We start from the raw sequence: 23,923 nt of genomic DNA, 5'->3' as shown, positions 1-23,923 counted from the left end.
GTGAAATATAAGAAACTTGATATAGTTCCAGTATGTTGCAACGTTTGATTACCTACTTCGACGTGGGAACTCTATTTTCTGAATATCCCGACGTGCAACGTATTCCCGGGTCAATCCTGATAAGATGTCTTATATAAATGATCAATCAGCATAAGTGGATCCCACAGGATTCCACATTTGCAGCACATGCTAATCAGTACACATTCACAGCATGCAATGCTTATCAAGAATACCGCAGTCCAACGAAAGAACCGACCTGAGAACGCGAGCATTGTCTCCTGATTTCCAGTGAACGAGGATGACAACAGAAGATATTCCAACGACTAGCGGACTAGCCGACTTTGTCGTCGACGGAAAGACGTACCAGACATTCTACATTATATATGGCGATTTGAGAAACCTGGGGAAGCGAAGGCCGTTGGTGGGATTACACGGGGGACCTGGGTTCTCGCACCACTACATGATGTACGTTTCTTTCATTCTGCATACCTATATCATTCCAGGACGCAGTGAGCGTCTATTGTGACATGGTGGATGATTGATTGATAAACTTGAAGCCCTAACAAGGAGCTTTACTCTCGTTCCGGGTGAGTGCTTGGTCAGAATCAATTATTGACCCAGGCATTATATTGGTTTGACATTGGGACGTTGAAATTTACCAGTATCCCTGTCGTCTTATACGACCAAATTGGCAATGGTGCATCGTCGCATATCCGCGACGCCCCAACAGAGTTCTGGACCTTGGAGTTATTCATGAACGAGCTCGAAAATTTACTAAAACACCTCGGAATCCAAGATAACTTCGACTTGCTAGGGCATTCCTGGGGAGGTATGATAGACACGTTTACTTGTATTTTTCCTCCATAGTGTAGCTAACTTGCTGTATCAGGTATGCTAGCATCCGCATATGCATCCATCCGCATCCCATCAGGTTTGCACCGCTTGATAATTGCCAACTCACCCGCCTCGGGCCCTCTTATGATGCAAGGATTCAACGACCTCCTCGATCTCCTCCCAGGAAACGCAGCAGAGATCGTGCGCTCAAACGAGGCAGCCGGTACGCTCCAGGACTTAGACTATCAAAAGACACTGGAGGTATTCCAGAAGAAGCATATTTGCGCTTTGGACCCGTGGCCACAAGGGCTTGTAGATTCATTTGAGGAATACAAGAAGGATCAGACAGTCTATCTTGCTTTGTGAGGATGCCCTTCCTGCTCGGATTCCCTTCAAAATCTCAGTTTATACTGTTTTTAGGTGGGGGACGCTCGAGTTCCAGCTCACAGGAAACCTCAAGGATTGGTCCATCATCCCCTCTCTAGCCCAAATATCCGTCCCCACTCTCCTCCTATCCTCACCGCAAGACGAGATCCAGCCTGTTGCATACATGCCATTTTTTGAGCACATCCCCAAAGTCAAATGGGTTGATATCCCGGGGTGTTCGCATGTCGCTATGTACGAAGCGCCCGACAGGTAATTTCTCTCTTCAGCAGTGCTTCGATTAACTCTGATTCCTGGGTTTCAGGTATTTTGATGCCCTGATCTCCTTCCTTAACGTTTAGCGCCCATCTTAATGGAAGTTAAATATCTTGGTTGTACATGGAGGTTATGCTTTGTGCAGAATGGAACAGGTCGTAATAACTATGCAATGTTCATTACCAATCTATATGAGATTTTTCAAACCCAATGCGTCCCTTTTAGCCTGGCAAAGTACGTCCTCGATACTCCAAAAAATAGACCACCCACGGTCATAGTAAGCTATCCGACATTTTGAGAGAGTACACTTTGGAAAGTAGCACGAACACTCACGCCTGAAAACAAAATAGCATGGACCCAGTGGTACTCGTTAGTTAGCAGAGCACCCGATATCGGTGTCGCTGAATTTGCAAGAGATATTAGACGCCCTGAAGCAGTGCAATTCGGATTGACATACCAAACAGACCCAGGATACCTATACATTTGGCGGCTTTCAATTCAAGTCTTATACTGAATGAAGCAACCTTATCTCACTCACCGCCTAACCCAAAATACAACCCCATCCTCGTCCCAACCTCATTCATATCCTTCGCAGTACAAGCTAAATCACCACAAACCCAGTCAATACCTAACCCCAATCAAGGCTCATAAAATATACCTAGCAAAGACGGCGTGAGGGCCACGGACGCTCCCGAGCAAAGTCCAAAAAACACAGCGAAGAGGACTGTGCCAGTCAGATCTTTCATGAACGCCATACAGAGGATAAGCACGCCCGTTACTGTCGTAAAGATCGCCCCGAGGTTAAAGACGCCGAATCTGGGCGCGAGGAACGAGGGGATGATTCGTCCAAAGAAGCTGGCTGCATTCAGGATGGATAACTGGTCCAGGGACATGTGTTAGCACTGAATATCCCGTGGAACTTCGAAAGGATATTGGGGAGTTGATAAAATACTAACGGCGTAAAATGCGAGGTGTGTGGGCACACCGTGTTTAATGGCATCCAGCTGCAAATAAAACACAGGGAAAAACAATCCCGCAAAGCAAAACACGCATCTTCAGATCATTCACATCAGCTTACACACTCTAATACCAACAAGCCAACAAATTCCAACGTGATAAGAAGTGAAAAAATACTGACGCAATCATAATAGCAAGATATGGCGGCTCGCGCATCCACTTCTTCACGGGGAACGTCTGGTTCGTTTTCGGTGGTAGCCGGGTCTTGAGGATGCACGTTGCGATGATAAGCAGTGCGACGTTGATGGACGCGCTTATGCGGACGCCGTTGTGGAATCCGACGCGGCCATTGATGAGGCGGTTGACGAGGATGGGATGGAGAATCGCGCCTGTGTGTAATTAAATTTTAGTTTTAGCCTCGAGGTGGAACGCTTGTGTGCGTTGATTGATATGGTGGAGAGTTCAATCACCTATTGCTGAACCTGACGATACAATTCCTACTGCAAGTGACCTTCTTTTTGAGAAGTAATGGCCGATCAAAGCAAAGCCTTGCGATGTTTAAACGTTTAAGCAGAGAGATCAAATTTGGGAATGGGTTGGTTGGCTCACTCGATGTATATGTCAACCCAGATGCCGTTCCCAGTCCAATGCCATTTGTCAAAAAGACCTTCAAAGCAGTGTCAATACCGAAGCAGCGAAATTTGTCGGAATGTATGTTATACCTGATAATACGAGTTTTCGTGAGACAGCGAGAGCGTGAACACTGCCGAATACAGAACAAGTAAGCAAACCAAATCGAAGCTCTATTTTTACTATAAAGGTAACTTACACGACAACGCGTAAACGAGAGTGCAACTGATCATCAAGGCCTTGCTGAGTGTTACCCCCCGGCTTAAGTCTAAAGTCTTCCCGGAAGAAAGAAACAGCGCATTGCTCACCAGTAGCCTCTGTCAAATATCCTGCCGGTGATAGCACCTAACGAAAACGTTAGACAAATCTGGACGCCTCCAATCCACCTTGCGTATGGCACTGCAGTAAGATAATATGCATGACTGCAATCAGGAGGGCCAAATACCCAATATTGCTTGGTGAGACGGCCGACAGATATCTACGGACATAAAAGTCTTGATAGACACCGAAAGAGTTGATGTACCTGTCAAAGATAATCCTCAGCGTCCAGCAACAAAGCAAAAGTAAGAATATCTCAAGGATTTGTTCCTCACCCAAAGCAACAAAACTGGATCAAGAATCTGTCATCAGCGATATCAAGGGCCCCGACGAAATTTGACAGAATATGTTATTATATGATGACCGGGAGAGTATCTGGACTGACCCTCCAATAACAGCGCACCAGGCACGGTATCCTCCTTCAGGGAAAGCCCCACTGGTGGCGGTGGTGTTGATATGATATTCATTCAAAACCTCTTGAACATGAATACGACTCGATTTAACAGATTCAGAAGCTTTGTTATCTAGAGACGAAGTCGTATCTTCTTTCTCCGAGCCCTGCATACTGACAGATCCAGTGGAGGCCATTTTTCCGTCGCAGTGTAGGCAGTTACAATGTAGCGGGCAGGAAAGAAAGCAACACTGCGACAGCCTTCTCGGAGCTCCTAAGGCGCTGTCAGTTATATAGAACCCAAAAACGAAACCTGCCTCGGGCACAAATTCATGGCCGAGGTATTGATCATCACTTTTTTCTCAAGCGCAGGACAACCATGACATTCAGTGGAGTTGCAGTGGATGGAACGCATGCTTGAGACCCGGCAATACGACCCGTCGGCTGTCTTACTGGCATTATTCCCTGACTATCTCCCGTCGACTCCCATCGCTTGCACGACGTTGTGGACAATGTTGAGAGAGGTTACTTAAACTTGTTAAAAACGTCCCGAAAGCGCCGTCCCATTACATACACTGGGATGGGAGTCATGTCGACTTATGGCAACGTGTCTGCCACCCCACAGTATATTCGTAGGCATCTTTACCTACAGGATCAATGAAAGAACATGCGGGAATCGGGACTTTGTGCCAGATTGACGCTATCACGGCCCAAAAGAACCGCAGACAGGGTTTAATGCATAATCTAAGAAAGAACTCCTATTCTTCTGAGTCATGCGCACCTGATCTGCACGTAGCAATTGAGGATTATTAGTCCATAAACAGCGTATGATGTTTATTGACAATGACAAGAATTTGTTCAAAATACAGGGAATGCATGGGGGCTCTGTCATACAATCTGAGGATATAATGATTATCACTACGGTTCTGTATACGAATTGTTGAAACAAAATCGACTCACTGTTGTAGCGGTTTGGATAATATAAATTGTGCTTCATCTTCATTTACGCCCCATTGGAATAAGGCGCGAAGTCCACACGATATATAGTAGATACTTCAGATTCCACAACATCTGGCAAGTGAGAATTGAGAATTGCACTGGGGCCAACATCAAAACGAAGTATACATGCCTCTTTGACGAGGAGTAACAAACATATCGCCATTAGGGAAGACTGATGATACAATGTCGGTTAAAATCTCGTCACGAACAATTAAAAAATTATAGCACTCACGATGATACCGCTCATTCTCTGATAGTTCGTAATGAAGTAAATCATCTTCGTATTCCCGCTCCCACTGACGCATCATTTCTTCTTGACGGTTGTCTTGGTGCTGCCTCTGCCATTCAGGGTCACGTCTTTGCCTCAGTGGAAGTAGCTCGCTCACGAGAGCGTCAACAGCCTCTCTGTCCTCTTCACGAGCATTCCTCATCTGATGCGCGTTTCCGCCAGACCTTCGGTCCACACTGGGACCAGCGACCTCATCGCCATCTCCAGCAAATTCCATGTCCTCCAGTTCCCATTCCATTGGTTCATAATCGTCACTATCAACATCCAAGTTCAACTCCGACTGATCTTCCTCATCCTCCCACACGCGTTCCGCCAGCTGGACTTCATCACCCACCATCCTCGGCCAAAGCGGGTTCCAATTAACAAATAGCCCCGTGTCCGACATCATCAGACAGCTCACTTCGCAGAGCCATGAAGGGTTCGAGAAGAAGGGCAAGCGCATCACTTCGAGTTTTGGGACGTCGATTGTTCGGTTACGCCGTATGCCGAGCGGTGTGGATGCGTTGGATGCAGAGGGTGGCGGGGGAATAGGAGGGATTACGATGTAAATCGCGTTAGACTGAACATGGTGAATGAGTAACTCAGTAGTAACAACGCGAAAACAAAATATAGCCTGGCGTAAAGGACATCGAAAGAGAGTCAAAGGCTTACTGTGACAATTCCAATCCGCCCGTTTTCATACGCAAGATATATCCCACTCGAAGCACTAGGCGCGCCGAGCTGAACGTCAATAGTGTGCTCGAAAATCTCCTCGTCCTTCGCGTCCTTTGCTCGCCGGCGCATTTCACGCGCTTCCCTATGCCGCTGCCTCCGTTTCCTGCGCGCGTTTCGTCGGCGGATGCGAGCGCGGGATGCTTCATCCCGAGTCTGTGACGAGGATGAGGCAGCAGCATTAGACGTGGATGTGGAGGGGCCTGAAAAGGGGCCCGGGAATGATCCAGGCATGAAAAAAACGGGATCGAAGGACATAGGGGGAACATTTTCAGTGGAGTTTGCGGTGGATCTGTTGGATAATTGCGGTCTTCTTGAGTTAGTTGCAGAGGTAGAGGTAGAGGTTGAGGTTTCCTTGCCCTTTGAGCTGGGCGGTGGTGGGGCAACGACTGGCGGGGGGCCTAGAAATGACTCAAAATTATGTATTATTATGAGCCTTGATCCACTGAGAAGCCCAACGAGATGTTTCCCGTCGTTTGAGACATGAACTAAACGCAAGGAAATGAGTTGTGAAAGGTTAATTTACGTGTAGAAGAGTAAACAGTAGTCAAAGTGCTCAAGCGGTTGAAGAACTCACCAGCGATAAACTGGTCAATGACTACTCTGCCACCGCCTCTTGGATACTCTTCCAGACTAAAACGCACGGGCATGCGTACGGCCTCTCTTTCCTCTTTCTTCGCTTTCTCGTATGAGTCCAAATCAGTAGCAGTGGCACTCTTCCGACTTGCTATCTCCCAACGCCATTTCCCATACCGCCACCTTGTCGATGGGATGTCCATCACACATTTTCCTGTCTCCCGCGAGAAAATACGCAAGAGGTACCTGCCTGCGAAGAAGACATGTCTCTCTGACAGGTCAACGTACCTCACGAGCCCAAGGAAACGTGGAAGCTGCACTGCTTCGTCTTCGTCTTCAGATGTCATAGATAGTTCTTCGTCCTCTGAGTCGTCAATAGGGTCAGTATCACCGTTCGCTCCAGCTTGCTCTGACGATTGATCCAGGATTCGCGCTGGGTTGAGCCTCGGGAGAACGTCCATCAGGTCAATATCATGCGGCATGAGCTCTTGTTGTGCCGAGATATGGTTATCAGGGTTACCTGCCCCAGACTCTTCCTCTTCTTCGTCGTCGTCATCAGACTCTGCGCCATCGTTCCCGTGTTCGTGGCCTTGTGTGTCCTCTTCTTCTGGCATACTGATAACCTGAATACCCGAGATCATCTGTTGTAGCTTCCCTGTCCGTACATCCCATAGATACGCTCTCTCCAAGCTCGCTACGAGAAGCGTGGGGTACACATATCGATATGCTCTCGTTATCTCCGGCATGTGGAGAACCGCATGGGGTGCAAACCGGGCTTTAAAGTTGCTGGCTGATGACGAAGAATTAGCAGGAGGAAAGTTAGGCGTGAGGTGTGCGATATAATTCACGACGTGCTTTTGGCGCTCGTCGGGGGCAGATTTGGGCTCAAATTCTGGATCCTCCAACTGTTCATTCGCGCTTGAGTCAGCGATTCTTCTCCAAACCTCTTTGTTCCCGTCATCGCGGTCGAATATCATGTACCCTTGTCCATACTCCAAATGAGCGTATTGACGAACATACCACTGTCAGAATGTAAACCCAGATACAATGCAGCGAATAGGGGTTGAACGTACCACCGGAAGCTCCCAAAGCACCACATCGCTCTCAAGATCCCGCACCAATAACCCTCCAAGCTGCGTCGTTGCTATCGTGATGCCCGCGTTTTCATCCACTTTTATGCGATGCACACGCTTGTAGTGCGGTGGATCGAGCACATCAACCTCCCCTGACGGACTGGGCGCAGGTCTCGGAGATGGCACGACCCGCGAGGGCGCTCTCCCCGCCCAGGAGCGTTCAACGAGTTTTCGCCGTTGACCTGAAACATGTACGTCAACCGCGTCGGAAACCACAAATGTACGAGGTGGACTTACAAAAGCTTCGCCAACCCTCTACGCCTTTCATGGAATGCTGAGAATATGAACGCCGATTGTCTCGCTTTCCTTCAGGATGGGCGACGACCTCATCCACATACACAAATTTCGCGCTTGCTTCGATATATCCCTCCACAGCAGCGGCATTTCTATACACAGTACTTTGGTTTTGGTCTACAAATGCGGCCCATTCAGTGTTGGTCAAAATCAAAGACCTGATTGACGATAAAGGAAGATATGAAAGGATTAATAGGGATAATTCTGTCGGAAGCGGCGTCTTGAACATAGTAACGATATCTCAATGGTGACTTGGATAGGTTCTAGAGCGTGGGCAGCTAAGAAAGAGTAGAATACAGCTTGGAGTATATTTGAACGTGAAGCGTGAAGAGTTGATTGCAAGTTGGTTTGAATTTTGGTTGTGGCACTCTCGACTCCGATGACCCATCAATGCATCACTAGCAAATACTGAGATAAGATAAGATAACGCTCCGATTTTATTGGCCCCTTTACAATGAATCTCAAGAGTTTTAATTTGCAAGCAAACTGGCGTGAAAGACCAAGAAGGGGGATTTATCAGGTTCAAAAATCTAGTGCGTACCCATGAAATTGGTAACAGCTGAGCGCTGAACCCTCAACGTTGTACAAAAACAAATAACTACTATCTCGTGTCCCATTTGAATTCCAACCAATTCCTATCTTCCAGACAGTGGAGTACGACCAAGCGGCTCAAGTATGAGCTTGCTAACTTGAAAGTCGAGAGATCTCGAGAAAATTCGAGGATCTCCGTTGATGGTTTGTAGGAGTTGTTCGCAAAATTGTTGTGGTAATCGCATTGCCAATTCATATGCCAACGTCTGAATTGCAGAAATTGCAACATTGCGAGAGTCTCCCCCATGAATCGTGCCAGAGCGGGCTCTAGATGAGCTATATAGCCAATTTACGAGTATCTGCTTAGTGGGATAGTCGATCCCGTTGATCCAATCCGCTATTCTCTCTACAAGGGCGAAGTTTTTGTCTGTGAAATCAATGGAGTGACATGTGGAGGTCGGAGCATTCACTTTTTTATATGTCAGATTGTTTGTGACAAAGATGGACAGAATTTACTACTTGCGATAGAATTGCTTGATGTGCGAGCATTATACATGGTTATGAAGTGGGAGAGATATTAGTTAGGAACAGCCGCCCTGGAACCTTATATATACTGCGGTATAATACTGATGATTCCGACACATGATTCGAATGTCAACAATGTGAAAATGAGGCGAGCGCTCCAATCGTTACTGTTTTATAAATACTGATCTTAGTACTGATGCTGTGGCAGCTGATGATCAATAGGTTCTTTAGTGAACAGTGCCAGTGGATTGCATTACAGTATCCTCATGGTCTTGAGCTTTGATTGCTTGCAGGTCTTCACAATCAGAAAAACGTAGTTGTACATGGTAAGGGCCGTCATCTGTGCGGCAGCAGTGTCGCCCCAATTATGGCCCCCACATAAGCAAGATCAAATCCGCAAAAGCGGGATATGGATATTCCTAATTGGAACCTGTACACCAGATTTTTTGAACACGCGATACTCGCAAGAAGAAGGCCAAATTGACTGAAAAGCAATACAGTGGCCCAGAACGTTACTGGAAAGCTAGTGGCCTTCTTTGGAATCCCCAATCGCCTTGTGATATTCTTCCCTTCGATGACTTTGCAATGACTCGTCCTGACTAGTTTAAGATTACCCTAAATTCTTGCATTGCTTCTCGGCTTTTCATCGGATGGCAATCTCGTACAAAGTCATATGGGGCGGTTGTGAAGAATCGCATGTAGACCCCAATACCAAAATATCAGGGCACTTGTACATAAAAAGAAAGTTGCTGTTTTGTTGGGCAGCTCTGAGTTCCAAAGGGCTTTATGCCGGTGAACGGCAAGCAGCAGCGCAAGCCCGGCGTTGCATGATTCATTTCGAATCTGTCGATGTCATCAACTGCTTTTGTGGTTGCCTCAATTGTAGTTTTTCTCAGAAACCTGTATCCGGACATCAGCGTTATCCGACTCCGAGTCAGGGTGCCGTCTGTTCCTTGCTAAGGGAACAGGGGATATCAGACGAGGTACGGGAGCTGTGCGGTCAATCTTGGGATGCCTGTGGCCTGTCGGTAGATGTTCGCATCTACGTTGTAGAACAGCCATAAAAAGGGATCCGAATCTGCCTCGTTTTTTCTTCCCCGGCCCAATACATTCTCTACATACCATTGCGCAGCGGGTCTCTGCCAGCCCGAGAGGCTCTCAGCATCGGTTACACAGATTCCACCGAATGTGTTGCTAAATTTGCAGAGCAAACGGTACCAGGGTATGAATCTTTTTTTCAATTGCTCTGTGACCCATGTTCTATGACATGCGCACATCCCCCGTAAATGAACTCACGCTGTCCTTACAGTTTCTCGCCTTCTTACTGTCATCGTTTGAGGAAAACGTGGCAGGGTCCTCGTCCAACTGGGCCTCACGTCCGCCGGCTCTTGCCTGTCATTCATATTTTTGCACCACGACTTTTGCTTTAAGCATCTATTGTAACTGTCCCTCTTTCACTTCATCCACCGTTCGGCCAACCCTCATCTCCCAAGCATGACTGAATACGATTACTCCCCGGACGCAGTCGAAAGGTATCTAGACAAGCAGGCTGGAATTGCACGCTGGGTCGACAACAACCGCAAGTGCGAGCCTGCAAATCCTTTCGAGCCTATTCCTGGTGAACATGCTCCTTCGGAGACATATTTTCAGTCGTCTACCCCTCCACAGTTTCCCCAAGCTCAGCACCACCATTATCCGTCACAGCAGCCTTCGTATCAGGTGCAGCAGCCTTATCCTGTGTACTACGCCACGGCTCAGGGTGTGATATCGCCTACCTATGGAGGGCCTTCGAAGCGACATCACCGCAAGCATCATCACACTGGCAGCCACCATCCAAGTGGAAGCAAGAGCCTGCGTCCGAGCCCGCACACAGCGTCTGCGGCGCTACCCTTGGCGCCGGTAGGTCTGACGTACGCCCCAACGCCGCAACGGTCAGTCAGCACACCCCCCAACATGCCAGTGCAGTCATACTTCGGCTATCAACCCGTGCAGCAGCAGATGGTGTACCCTGCATCTTCAACATCAATGGTTTCACCTCCTGCCACCATGCAGATGCATTCACAGGTGCAAGGGTTTCCTTTCCCTCCACAGCAACTCGTTACATCTCCTCCGGCGCTTGCCCCTGCTATTTCACATTCGACGTCGTATTCTTCGAAGCCGTCATCTTCTTCACATACTCGTCGTTCCCGGTCTCATTCCCGAGACAGGTATACCCGCTCACGGGCTCCCCATGGCACAAGCAATCAATACCCTACCTCCCCTCCCATCTCATACGGAATGCAAACAATGGGACCATACGGCCCTCAACAGTTCGTGACATCACCAACACATCAACCCATGGTTGTTCCCATCCATGGCGGTCGCAGTGGTTACATTGTTGTGCCTGCAGGTCAGAGCGCTGTTATTGTGAGTTCCTGATCATCACCACCCTCTACTTTTGCCTCGAACATTTTTGGCTTCTCTTCGCGACATGGGTCTTGACTCCGAAATTCGATCACCGAGTATTGGCGATGGAATAGATGGCCGGGTTTGGAGCACCCTGAATTTTTTATATCGCACCACATTAATACCCTCCTTTCACAATTTCTTATACGTCCCTCTTTTTCATTTACCCTTTTTCCTGTCTGTTCGATGTATGCTTATCTTCGATAAGCGCTGACTCTCTGGTCGTCTCGCTTTCCCCTCATTCTTCTCTAGACCGGTGCCGGCGCCCAACCATCATACTATACGCCGAAAGACTACTCATACAATAGCGGAACGTACAGATACCCGGACTCTGATTCGGAATCTGATTCCGACTCGGAGATGGGTGATGGATTCGTGCACGTTCATGGGCATGGGCCCGGGCCCCACAGCGGGACCGGATATGACCAGGAGCACGGGCACGGTCCAGGTTCGTTCTTCGGGAGCTTCAAGAAACTCGGTACAAGCTTGATCGGGCACAAGAAGAGTTCGAGTACCATATCAAAGAGGAGGAGGCGACGAGATAGCCATTGATCGGACTTGAAGGCCTCAAGCTCAAGTTTCAATCACACTTTTTCACGATCTTCATTATGGTTTGGGTTCTTGCCATTCCCTGTATTTCTTTCGCCACGGTTGTGGAGGGTCACCTCCAGAGGGAGATTATCCTTGGACATCTATCCGATGTAGATGCGACGACTCACGATTCTTTCACTTGGACAGCTGCTGCAGTTTTATTCTGGTACAATATACTATGGACAGCGATTATCTTTATTCTAGTACGGATCTGTAGACTATAATAGAGTAAGCACCCTAGATGGGCACAAGGATACCGAGAGTAGCTTATGGACGGCACACATGTACATAATATACCTAATTGACATTCAGAATAAAGGGCTATGATGTTATCATGTTGGGAGGGGTGGGTTAACGTTCCGTTGAGGCACTCTAGTATGATGCGGGTCCCACCAATCTATATATAGACGATCGCGCTAACGACAGACGTTCGCCGTGATGCACATCTAGCAGTTGAAACAGTTATTCATCCCCATAGTAAGTATATCGCTCTGCGATACACCCACAGAAGACTGGGTTACTAGATTGTAGAACAGGTGATGACATACTGTTCACTTCATATTTCGTGTAAAATTCAATTTCTGAACACTAGACTCCACCTCCAAACAAAATTGCATTTATCCGGTGACCCGGTATCGTTAAAAAAAGACTCAAAATGCATCATAGTTCGTAGGACGACTTCTGTCTACTTGAATTCGAACCATCCTCCGTTCAGCGCATATGATCGTTTTTCCATGCGTATCACTAGCACCTTTTCTTCTTTATTTTTTGACATGACCTAATTCGAAGCTGTTCAAACCATTTGCTCGTCGGCTCTTCAGAGGTCGTGACTTGTCAGATGCCCAAGAAGCCCATTCCAAACTCAAGTTGTCAGAGTATAAAACGGAATAGCAGAGGTAAAATGGTCGACATCGCGACGGATTTTGAACCGCTTGCTTATTACAACGTCATTATGAGGTCTTGGAAATCTCTCCTCGCTGCTGTTACTTTTGCGTGTGCTGGTACGCTTGTGGGCGCCAGCCAATGTCAAGCAACGTTGAATACTGCTATTGTGAGCCATTCTTTGCTAGGTTATCCCAATGACAATATACTAAATCTTACGAAAAGGGCGTTGCCAATCGCCTACAATCCGAGTACTTCAACACCGCTAACGGACAATACACTGGTGGAAGCTTATGGACCGATGCTGTAAAAACATCCAACACTCCAATTCTCCAGAGCTCCTCAACTGACATATCTTATTCTGCCCATGCACAGAATACCCTCGAGGACCTGCACAACCTTATGCTAGCCAGCGGCACTGATCAATACAGCGCCGTCGCCGATGAGTCATTCATAGGAAGATCTGCTCTGAACCCGAACACCAACTGGGCCAGTCTCCTCGGAGGGAGCAATGACGATGCTGGGGTGATTTCGTTCACTTGATCTTCGTATGTTCATACTTTCTGACATCAGATTGAAAAGTGGGTAGTGTTGTCTCTGTGGAAGATGGCGGACTACAAGGCCAATAGAGGTCTTTCAAACACGGCGTATTTGGTAAGTTCTGTCTTAAATCTCAATATATCATTGCAGCCTTCGTCTCAAGATAATTAATTCTTGCAGAATGCCGCTAGCACAATCTACGACATCATTGCAGGCCAGTGGGATAGCACTTGTGGCGGTGGTGTATGGTGGTCGACTGCCCACACCTACAAGAATGCTATCACGAATGAACTATTCCTGCTCCTCTCAGCACAGGGATACCTTAGAAATAAGAACCTAACTTACCTTGAGAATGCTCGCAAAGTAAGGCAACTAAAGTATCCATGAAATATGACTAATCTTTTTTGGTCTGATACAAATAGACGTGGGCATGGAGTAAGGACATTTCATTTTATTTTTCTACGTTCTTGTTTGACAGATCTTATTATTCTAGTTGAGGGGTCCGGAATGAGAAACTCACAGGGACTCTTCAATGATGGACTTGATTCCAGTACCAGCGTTTGTAAGAATAATGGTCAAGTGAGTTTCCTGCACTTTAATGGTATAAATCAGACAACTAAATCTCTTTTCCAGACAACATGGACTTACAATCAGGTTATTTCTTTATACTATGTTGGCTTTTCGCAGTGGTGTTGAGTATTGATAATCTAGGGAGTCATTGCTTCTGGCCTAGCATATCTATTTGCTGCAACGGGGAACAGCACCTTGCTCGACCAAGCAGAAATAACATTGGATGCGACGATGCAACATCTCACAGCTGGCACAAATATCCTAAAGGAATCATGCGATGATGCTCAATCTGGTGGACCTGTATGCAACCAAGACCAGGCAAGTCCTATGTTTCCATTCATTGCCACTGGCCTAATGGTGTTTCCCGTGTGGTCTTTTACAAATTAGCAAATTTTCAAGGTATCTATGATACACCTAGTTATTATATCGAGTAACTCATAACAACAATTTAGGGAGTATGGACAAAGCACCTTCAGTATTATCTTGATATGGCTGGACCAGCTCGTGTTGGAAAATATAGCGCCTTCCTAGGCTCGCAGGAGTCCGCAGTATTCCACTTTGGTACAAATGCAAATGACGACGTGGGATCGGTGTGGTACGCCCCCAATCAGGTGCGTACTACCTTATGATCCTGTAATTCGGATCTAAAAACTCAGCGATAAACTGACAACATATTCTTCGCAACAGGGCGGATCTATATTTACACCCAAAACCAGTGCTAGCGGATTAGCCGCCCATGTTGCCGCGGCAAAATATGGACCATGCTAATTATTTTATGCTCAGATTCAGTATTTCTAACCATCGTTGAGTTCCAAAGTCGAATAAATAACTTAACTGTATTAACATTCTGAATATCGGTTTATAAGTATTGGTTTAGTATCAACCCCTGTTGACGCCAAGTCGACGCGACGCGTCTCAATATCGGATGTATTAACCGTTCTCCGGTACCGCGGAGCGCGCTTAAGTCACGTGCTGAGACCCTTACCGATCGGGGAAAACTTGAGCAATTGGCGATTGGCCAAAGCGATAGAATTTCACACGTGGAGCACTTAGCAGCTGTCTGTTGAAAGTATGATTGGCTTATCATCTGGAGACGATAGCAGAACCAATCTATAGTGCAACTTCTGGAAGAAATGCCAACTTGGACGGTTGAAGATGTTGAAGATCCTGCGAAGATCAGCAGATTTAGGAGTAATTGTCATCAAGTAATTTGATGCCGAAGAGCCGGCCATTGATATTGGTTAATGTTTTTTGTCAAGCAGAGATCGAGAACTTACATAAAAGAAAATGCAGCCAGATTCAGCACCCTCCCTTCTCGTGTTCTTTGACCCACAGCTGGCCCGGCCAGTCGTTGCTGCTTGATCTTCAATCATCTATACCCCGGCCTCAAATTTCGTTTCCTTTTCATACCACACATACCACCACGTTCTTTCCAACCGCCCCTCCAACTACACGTCGTCCCTCATTGGGCACTTTCTTCCCCGCAAGTCTTCCAAAGCATGACCATGACCAAAGATTTGGTTACCGAGAACGGGGCTGCTACACCAGTCGAAGACCTCTGGTTCGAGGATGGCAACTTAATTCTCAAAGCGGAGAACTCGTTGTTTAAGATATACAGTGGCCTCCTGGCCGCCAGATCTTCTGTGTTTCGCGATATGCTGGCATTTCCACCGCCCGCTGAAGGGAACGCGACAGTTTCCGGATGCCCTATAGTCACCGTATACGATTCGGCGAAGGACATGGGATACTTCTTGAGGGCGGTCTTCGATACTAGGTGCGTGTGTTCTGACAGGCTAGCTTTAGGTAATTCACCGTGCATTTTAGTTATTTTGAGCCACCGCCAGTTCAGTCAGAACTCCCTATCGTAGAAGGAGTACTACGCCTCAGTCTCAAATACGACGTACAATATCTACGCCGTCGTGCTCTCCAGCATCTCCTCTCCACGTTCCCTACCACACTTGAGCATTGGAAACAACGCGATACTCACCGCACGATACCCCCCGTCGACAATACTCCCTTTGCTGCGTTCCGTCTGGCACGGCAATTTGAACTCACCTGGCTGCTTCCATCTATTTTATACTGCATCAGCAGCCACCCTTTCGAGAAGACACTCGACAAGTCTACATGGGGTTCTGAAGAAATAACCCTCTCATGGCCCGACAAGCGCATGTGCATCCTCGGCCGGCAGAGGATCATCATGAAGCAGACACAGAATGCCCTCAAGATGATGAAGCATGCACACACTAACGCCGTCGAAGGTTGCACGAGCGAGATGTGCGCGGCGACTCGCCAGCGCTGTGCGCAGGTGCTCGCTGACTGGGATATGGCCGGCCTGCTCGACTACTTCGAGGACAATGCGGACATGTATTATTCTGGCTTTTGCGCGCGGTGCCGTGCTGCATTCAAAGACCTCTGTGCATCTGAATGCCAGGATTTGTGGGACGAGTTGCCTTCCATGTTCGATCTCCCGAATTGGGAGGTACTTGAAGGTCTGAGACGCAGGTCTTTGGAATGAAAGTCTTTTTTTCTTTTTCTCGGTTTATGTTTTAATTGGGATCATCGGTTGGATATACTAATCATTTGCTTTCGTGCTCTTTCCTATATATTTAACTAGAACCGCTCGGGAAGGGGCTCGACACACTGTACTGTTTTTACTGTTGTACTCTCTTTACCACTGTGGAATAATATTTCTTTCTCAAGTTTCCTTCAACTTTTCAAGTGCAGACCAACACGTCTTCATGTGAGTCCACGAATCGAATCCCATGTGCCTCGGATAATTCTCCCACCTAGCACGTTCAACCTCCAAGGAAGCCTCAGCAGCAACCCCCCTGCATTTGAAACAAAATCCTGTGTTGCTCGCCTCCTCGGTCATCGTGACAGCATTCAGCAAATGCAGCATTGTGGCCTCGAACGACGGCCTGATCACGTTTGCTGACACCTGGTGATGCAAAAGTAACACTTTCTGTGTCGTGGCTCGACACATGTTCAGATCCTGGCAAGATTTCGAAGGAACCATTGATACCCAGGACACTTCCGCGTTCTCTTTCATACACCGTTCTCGGAACTCGATATATATCTCCCTCAAAAACGGACGGAGCAGTGGCCATGTTGATGCTTGTAATATGTCAAGACTTTCCCAGTGATTCAAGTAAATGAAGAGGGGAGGAAAGAGCCATGGATATGGCGTCGTGTCACATATGAATATAAGGTGCAAAAGTTGCTGGATGGTGAGTTCGCCCGTGTGATACTTCGACCAGTGGTAAAGGCGAAGATTATTCTCAAGTTGCATCATGTCGAGAGGAAGCAAGTTTTGCTGCAGTCGAGTCAAGGTAAATTTCTTGAGAAAACGAATATTGCACATATATGAGAGACGCAGAATCGTGTAATAAAAAGCGAGGCTCTGCGAAGGTGCACGGCCTTCGGATACTGACCTGCACGTAGCTGGTATCAGAACAGCCAGTTCAATCTTAGGAGTGGAGAATTGTTTACTCACATGGGGTCAAGCAATGCAAGGAAGAATTGTTCCACGTTCGGGCCAGATTCTGGGAGATGAATGACTCCTCCTGGAGCTTCAGAAGCTCTGCAACATTCCGGATGTTTAGGTAAATTGAGAAGGATGCTCATCACATGTTTGAGGGCGACTATAATTTCTGCCTGAGGGCGAAACGCCTTCATGCCAGCATGAAACTCGATAGCACCGTTTTCGCACCACAGTTCCGTGACTCTTTGTGAGCCGCAAAGTTCAGCGCTTACTAGAAACGCCATGTCTTTCCACAAGGTGTAACGTGATTGCTAATAACGACGACAAAGAAGCAGATGACAATCTGAGGAACATCTGTGAACGATGCATGCTTCATTGACAAAAATGCTTACATTTACCAGACGCCCGGAATGAAAGTATGCGCGATGCCAGTAAGCACAGAAAAAAAAGTAAGAACGTGGTAAGTGGGACCCTCGACTCGTTTTGGATTATACGGTCTGCTTAAATATGAAGCCCTGACCATTCATAGAAGAGATACAAATGGCCTATGGTGGCACAAGAGGCTCATGGGCTGCTATGCGCCCACTGGGCCATATGTGGCTCCAAACGAGTTGAATGCCACTTGGGAGTGGAATGTGCAACACAGAATAGGAAAATTGCTGTCACAATGGAAACCGTCTTTGTACGGCTGTTATTCGCAACCTTTTGAAACCATTAGCGCTGACAAGAGTCCTTTGAAATCATCTTGTTGAAGGACTATTCTGCCAAGACAATATTACTGAGGAGTGCTTTACTGTTGCCGCTGAAGAGCCTTCTTGTGCCAGCGGTGGCGCAGAAACAATACGTCTGCGCGTTTCGATCCCCTCGTACGTCGGTGGTAGATCAACTATTTCCACTCCCTGGTCAGGCTGAATGACATCTTCGCCACTGTCCTCATGGACCCTGAACCTCGGAGCACGAAGTTCTTGCCCATTCTCCGCAGAGTTCGAACAACTGCCAGAGAGACCTGTCCCCAAAGTACCCATACTCCGTTTTTCCATCGGTCGTCTGGTGCTATCGTCTGGAGGCCCTTGGCCTGAGAAAAAAGGGTGAATCAGTTCTTCCTCATTCACGAAATGTCGCCTGAGCAGTAACTTCCGACGCCGGCGGAGAATCGCTAGATAGACCAGGAGAACCGCCAATAGAGCAGCCGCCAATGTCCCTCCAACTATACCACCTAGTTTACTTGTCGATGCTGTAGATGTCGGTGGCGAATATAGATCGTCGAACTGATAAACTGTTTGTGGGATTGGCTCCGACTGCACCGAGCTATTCTGGACAATAATTGTCCCTCGCAAAGGCATTGTATCTGATTCAGGAGAAGGATCGAGTGCAAAATGAAAGTGATGTTTGCCGTAGGGTAAGGAAGGTGTTTGTATAAGGATTTGAGGGTATATATACGAGGTCAGAGGAGTAGCGTTGTTTTCAAGTGTGACGTTGACTGGTTCACCTCCGTCGAGTGTATAATATCCATAGGATGCCGAATGCGAATCTGTGAAGACCGAAGCTTTGTAGAGACTCAGTGATGTTCCTACGAGGAAAGATACTTAATTCAGTTCAGCCCTCGGTTAGTCATCTCATGCTTACCCATAAACTCGTAGTCCAAAGTCCCACCCGGAGAAAGAATTGCTGTCTGAGCAGAGAGCTTGGTACTTCTGATCGATTCATCCCCAATACTGATCCAAGGGTCACCCGGCGTAACGGTGGCGTTGGGTAGAGCAAGATAGCGAATGTAATCAAATATTTGAGAATTGAGGGAGCTGGGTCTTATTCCTAGAGTGAGCGTATGTACGCCATGATCAAGACTTGTACTTGAGCAGCCGTTGGACGTCGATATTAGATATTCAGTTTCATCAATTGTACACTCGATGTAGTCGTTACTCGGACTCGGTGCGAATCTGACCTCGACGAAAGATCCTGTTTATCAAGGAATAAACATTCTGCTGAGAAACTTCGAAGAACCATCCTCACCGCTAAACGTAAAAGTGAAGTTTGCCAACCCGCCTTGAGCCTTGTACGTATGGACTGTTCCATACATAGGATAGGCGGTGAGACCGACAGATGTGTAATTGTCGGCGGTAACGGTGGTCAAAGACCAGCTACCCAGGTAACGAATGTCCGTGCTGTTATCATCGACAAAAAAGTATTGCGGAGAAGACGACGATGAGGGAGATGTCATGAAAGTAACGGTAATGTTGAGCTAGTGATGATTGTGCATGGCCAACGAGGCTGCGTTGTGTTCGATCTTCGAGCAAATTGTTCACAATTTGCGTTGCAAAGGAAAAGCCAAGACATTGAACAACCTCATGATTGGTGAGTCATTGGCAACGATGATGCAGGCTCATGAGAGGTTTGGCTTGGCTTGACCACATGCAAGCGGTGTACTGTACCCCCTCGGCAAGCCAGAGCACTTTCGATAGCCACAGGCCAATGGCCATCAGCTTTCAGGAGTTGAAACCAGTGAAGCTGCTCGGTGGTAGTCGCTGGTTCTATGTGGGTTGATACAAAAGACGCTGGCGTAGTGAGATCAAATGCGACGTGACTGCAAGAAAGCAAAGTGTGATCAAGGCGCACAAAGCAATCAAGCCGAAGGATGGGGGTCAATTGGGATATGCCGTAGTGCCGATCAACCAACAACGAAATGAAATCTTGGAATCTGAAATCTTCAAACTTGAGGTTGGTCCAATGGCTCATTTTATAAATGGAAAAGGTAGAAATAATATCATTGATAGAAATACAAAACTCTGATAATATCTGACTAGGCGTACATGTTAAATTGATTTCTCTTTTCAAACTCTTTCGTAAACTCGTCGAGCGCATCAAGAGTCATAATCAAATGCTCAAAGCAGACACTTTCTCCCTTTGCAACAGCGAGAGAGTGCGCGGTTCTCGCGGCATTCTTTATTTGCCTTCCATTAATACCTCTTTTCGCGAGCTCTGTGATTTGTTCTTTTGTGATTCCACTTGCAGCTGGTCCCATCTTCTTGATAAATGCGGTCCAGACTTGCTCCTTTGATTCCTGTGTGAGCTCGCGGAAGTGCAACGCGACGTGTATCCGGGAGAGGAAAGCCTCGTCAAATGCCTTTACGCGATTTGTCGTGAGGAACAAAATACCGCGATAATATTCCACATGGCGAAGGCTAAGGCAAGCATTTAGACTCGAAGTAAAAAAAACACCGAGATGAACGTACAAAATGGCAACCATTGCATTCCGCTCCAAGTCGTGTAGTGACCTTTGCTCAAGGAATACATCGGCTTCGTCAATGAGAACGATTGCCTTCCAGGCAGTGGCCACGTCAAAGATTCTCTCTAAAGAGACGTCTAGAGCTGCAGCGGATGTTCCAAGATCTCCGCCTCCGATAACATACAACGGTCTTCGAACATGTTCGCTCGTAGCTTCAGCAGAGAACGTCTTCCCAACACCCGGAGGACCGAAGAGATTTATGACGAGACCATGTCCTTTCCCCTTGATGAAGTCGTCGAAGCCAACTTCCTTGTGGTGGGCTTCAACAAGTGATTGGAGAAGGTTCTTTCGGTCACCTGGGAGGACAAGATTTGAAAATGCATCCTCGCTCCAGTCAACATCTTTGATCTTGTCGACGTCGAATTCAACTATAAAATTAACCCAAAATTTCAATAAATGCTGTGTCCGAAAGTGAGAATTCAAAACGCACGCCACATCTTGTCCGAGAGACTGAAGCCAAAGACGACGGTTGGCGTCAGTAGAAGGTCTTGCTCATTTAATTCAACATCAGCGGTAGAATCGCTCGACGAAAGCTGTACGAGATGTTCTACCATCATGGTAATCGTAAGTCATGTCGATGTGTAACAATGCTATATTCACAAATACATACCTGGGGGATTGACAGGTGGAGCCGCCTCTGGTATCGGATTTCCGTAACGATCATATTGTTGACCAAAGCCGGGTATATGAATATTTTCTTCTGTCTTTGGTGGTACTGGGTTAGGAACAGCGTAGTTAGCGTTCAGTCGACGGAAAGTGGCCCTATCGATCATGATTCTGCTTCGCACCTAAAGAAATCTTGAGTCATAGAAATGGATGGGAACGCAGAATCAACGAACATTATGTTTCAACAATTTGTCACCTGCCTTCAAAGCAGCGATACCATCGAACTGCTTATGATGCACCCCAATTAGACTAACCCACTTTTGACCTCTTTTCAAGATGGTTTCTTTCAGGCCCTGGGGATCCGAATGGAATTTCATGGGATAAGCATCCAAAGTGTCGATCTTTACAGTTCCACGCATCGGTTTGAGATACACTGTGGTCTGAACCCTGCCAACCACTACACTGTGGGTAATCTGCCTATCGACGAGATCGACGCTCTCAAGGTTGAGCTGATACATAGGCTTGCCTTCAATTGACGTGCGGATCCACGAAGTCAGCTGGAAGAGCCTCGGGGAACCGGTAATAGGACACTTTGTCACCATCAAGTCTCTTGGGACAAGAATGGCGTAGAGCAAGTCGAATGTGATCTCCCCGTGTTGGATGAGCCGTTCGATCGTTGCCATCGTCACTCGATAGTCAGAGGCGATGGTCTCCGTGAGCAGATTCACGGAGGCGAGGACGTTGTTCTCCTCATGGGTTCGAGCCTTTTTGGCCGCGAGCTCGGAAGCATATTCCAGAAATTTGGGTTGGAAGGTTATAAAAATTTCGGGATCGAGCTAACAAGGTCTTGTAAGAAATAGTGTTAATGATTGCACTTTAGACACTTACCTCGAGAGGATCAGAGTTCCAGGATATACCGGGCCACGATTTAATAACATCTTTACATGCTTTTAGAAGGTATTCGCTCTTTATAACCACCTTGAAAGTAGGATCAAAGTTCTCGCGCCTCGGCATAGTACGAACGATACTGAAGAAACCCTCCCATTAGCGAGATAATAATCGAACAGAGTGAACGATTGACCACTCACACAAAACAAAACTCCTTCCACGCATCATTGCTGGCACCCTGCATGATGGGGATGGTCTCTACCGTAACCTTCGAGCTTGTGTTCTGCAGATAGGTACCTCAATACATGAGCCTAATACAACAATTCTCTCTGAAAATACACACCCGATATTTCCATGACTTGGTCCATCGGCTGTAGTAAAAGTCGACCCGCTTGACCTTCAGCGAGACGGGGGGGAGCGGTTCCTCACGAACGATGGTGGAAACCTTGGATTCGCCATCGTCCTCAATCGTTATCTCATTTGTACGAGAAGACGATCCACCAGGAGGGTTCTTGACGAGGGAGGAAAAACGACGGTGCATTGTTGCCGGAGGAGATGGGGTTTGGACTCGTCATGGTACCTCATATATGTATCATTCCAGTGAGGAGTCATTCAGTATAGATGGATATGGGAACATAGTGCGTGACTGGGCGCACTGTCAAACTAGGCAGAGAAGTCCCTGTAAACAGCGCGGATGGCGTATGCAATGCTGTGTTCGTGGGCACTTGATGGTCATGTCGAGTCACACCGAATCAGATATACAAGTTGTCTGTATTGTTAAGGTAATGTCAATCAGGTTGAGAACATCTTCATGAGAATATTATACGCCAGTTCAGGGTCCCAAGTATCGGTCAACTCGTATTTGTACGGATGATGCGATATATGTGGGCCTGGCACTATGGAAATTGATAAGAACACGTATCTGTTAAACACGTACCCCGAGAAGTGTCAATCCAAATAAATAGCTTTTGCGATTTTATAGAGGTATCAAGTAACACAAAATAGCCGCAAAGGTAAAGGAGCAAGTTGGGCGTTGGTGGTACCAGGAAGTTGCGTAAGCATACAACTTTTTTCTGACTCAGCTTCTTTGAGCTCCGCTTCAGGTATTTCATAGTCCGAAGTCCGATCAATGTTTGACGACAAAAAATTTGTAAAAAGATATCACACTCTTCTGCTCAGTTTCTGCTCACCCTAGAGCGACGCTACATGCACAAATAAAGCAATTTACGGCCAGAAAGAGATGAGAAAGTGGTAAGGCTTTGGCAGCGTACGCCGTAGGGCTTGCGTTGCGGCGCCTAACACGAGCCTTCTCAGCATTCGTCACTTCTTCAGAGACTAGTTAGATCATATTGAAGGTGGTTATCTATCTATGAGGCCCTGTGCCCATTCTCATCTTATCCTTTAATCCATGGGGAGTGAACGGTGTGACCAATTGATGGATGTGGACTCGTCGGGAGAATATGCCCACTCCTTCTCCACTCCTTCTACTTGGAGATATCGTCCTTCTCCGACGGAAAGTTGTGGTAAGTTAAGCGCCGGCTCGTCATACGCAACAGAAGAATTGGGCGTCTGTCTGCCTCCCTAAATGTATGCAACATCTAGGGAACCTTAATGGTATGAAATTGACAGCACCCACGTGTTGGTATTTTGAAATTTTGTGACGACGATCTATGCTATTTCAAAATTTCCGTATATGTTAAGTTCTTTCTTTCTTTCTTATCTTCTTTCTTATCAGTACTTATACAGTCACAATGGTAAATGAGCTTGCATGTTCTGTCTGCCACACCAAGGCGGACTCCAATACGGCCAT

General features: G+C 47.1%; 8 protein-coding genes across 8 annotated transcripts; 4 read left to right on the top strand and 4 right to left on the bottom strand.

The window, feature by feature from the left end:
- Nucleotides 1–298: 298 nt before the first annotated feature.
- Nucleotides 299–1,559, top strand: JR316_0001543 (L-amino acid amidase; the record flags this gene model as incomplete). The annotated part of the gene is made up of 5 exons (XM_047887346.1): nt 299–465; nt 663–829; nt 890–1,196; nt 1,255–1,470; nt 1,523–1,559. The coding sequence occupies 5 exons, from the start codon at nt 299–301 to the stop codon at nt 1,557–1,559; spliced, it is 894 nt and encodes a 297-aa protein (XP_047755092.1).
- Nucleotides 1,560–2,369: 810 nt separating this feature from the next.
- On the bottom strand, nt 2,370–3,966 carry JR316_0001542 (Aspyridones efflux protein apdF; the record flags this gene model as incomplete). The annotated part of the gene is made up of 9 exons (XM_047887345.1): nt 2,370–2,477; nt 2,608–2,819; nt 2,901–2,978; nt 3,040–3,097; nt 3,153–3,193; nt 3,260–3,303; nt 3,369–3,446; nt 3,506–3,583; nt 3,782–3,966. 9 exons carry the CDS (start codon nt 3,964–3,966, stop codon nt 2,370–2,372), a joined length of 882 nt encoding a protein of 293 aa, XP_047755091.1.
- An 806-nt stretch (nt 3,967–4,772) lies between these two features.
- JR316_0001541 (uncharacterized protein) lies at nt 4,773–8,000 on the bottom strand (the record flags this gene model as incomplete). Its single annotated transcript, XM_047887344.1, has 7 exons — nt 4,773–4,840; nt 5,001–5,616; nt 5,709–6,169; nt 6,346–7,366; nt 7,418–7,564; nt 7,604–7,659; nt 7,715–8,000. The coding sequence occupies 7 exons, from the start codon at nt 7,998–8,000 to the stop codon at nt 4,773–4,775; spliced, it is 2,655 nt and encodes an 884-aa protein (XP_047755090.1).
- Nucleotides 8,001–10,321: 2,321 nt separating this feature from the next.
- JR316_0001540 (uncharacterized protein) lies at nt 10,322–11,824 on the top strand (the record flags this gene model as incomplete). Its single annotated transcript, XM_047887343.1, has 2 exons — nt 10,322–11,233; nt 11,525–11,824. 2 exons carry the CDS (start codon nt 10,322–10,324, stop codon nt 11,822–11,824), a joined length of 1,212 nt encoding a protein of 403 aa, XP_047755089.1.
- Nucleotides 11,825–12,764: 940 nt separating this feature from the next.
- JR316_0001539 (uncharacterized protein) lies at nt 12,765–14,623 on the top strand (the record flags this gene model as incomplete). Its single annotated transcript, XM_047887342.1, has 7 exons — nt 12,765–12,914; nt 12,971–13,270; nt 13,319–13,399; nt 13,466–13,648; nt 13,997–14,173; nt 14,308–14,466; nt 14,543–14,623. The coding sequence occupies 7 exons, from the start codon at nt 12,765–12,767 to the stop codon at nt 14,621–14,623; spliced, it is 1,131 nt and encodes a 376-aa protein (XP_047755088.1).
- A 731-nt stretch (nt 14,624–15,354) lies between these two features.
- Nucleotides 15,355–16,370, top strand: JR316_0001538 (uncharacterized protein; the record flags this gene model as incomplete). Its single annotated transcript, XM_047887341.1, has 2 exons — nt 15,355–15,629; nt 15,680–16,370. The coding sequence occupies 2 exons, from the start codon at nt 15,355–15,357 to the stop codon at nt 16,368–16,370; spliced, it is 966 nt and encodes a 321-aa protein (XP_047755087.1).
- Nucleotides 16,371–17,344: 974 nt separating this feature from the next.
- JR316_0001537 (uncharacterized protein) lies at nt 17,345–19,554 on the bottom strand (the record flags this gene model as incomplete). The annotated part of the gene is made up of 4 exons (XM_047887340.1): nt 17,345–17,647; nt 18,131–18,906; nt 18,963–19,292; nt 19,347–19,554. The coding sequence occupies 4 exons, from the start codon at nt 19,552–19,554 to the stop codon at nt 17,345–17,347; spliced, it is 1,617 nt and encodes a 538-aa protein (XP_047755086.1).
- Nucleotides 19,555–20,133: 579 nt separating this feature from the next.
- Nucleotides 20,134–22,654, bottom strand: JR316_0001536 (ATPase family AAA domain-containing protein 3B; the record flags this gene model as incomplete). Its single annotated transcript, XM_047887339.1, has 8 exons — nt 20,134–20,515; nt 20,567–20,987; nt 21,050–21,166; nt 21,230–21,407; nt 21,459–22,061; nt 22,114–22,252; nt 22,314–22,396; nt 22,457–22,654. 8 exons carry the CDS (start codon nt 22,652–22,654, stop codon nt 20,134–20,136), a joined length of 2,121 nt encoding a protein of 706 aa, XP_047755085.1.
- Nucleotides 22,655–23,923: the final 1,269 nt, after the last annotated feature.

Source organism: Psilocybe cubensis, chromosome 1 (assembly GCF_017499595.1).
Source record: "Psilocybe cubensis strain MGC-MH-2018 chromosome 1, whole genome shotgun sequence".
Lineage (NCBI taxonomy): Eukaryota > Fungi > Basidiomycota > Agaricomycetes > Agaricales > Agrocybaceae > Psilocybe > Psilocybe cubensis.
This window is presented reverse-complemented; position numbering and strand designations above follow the sequence as displayed.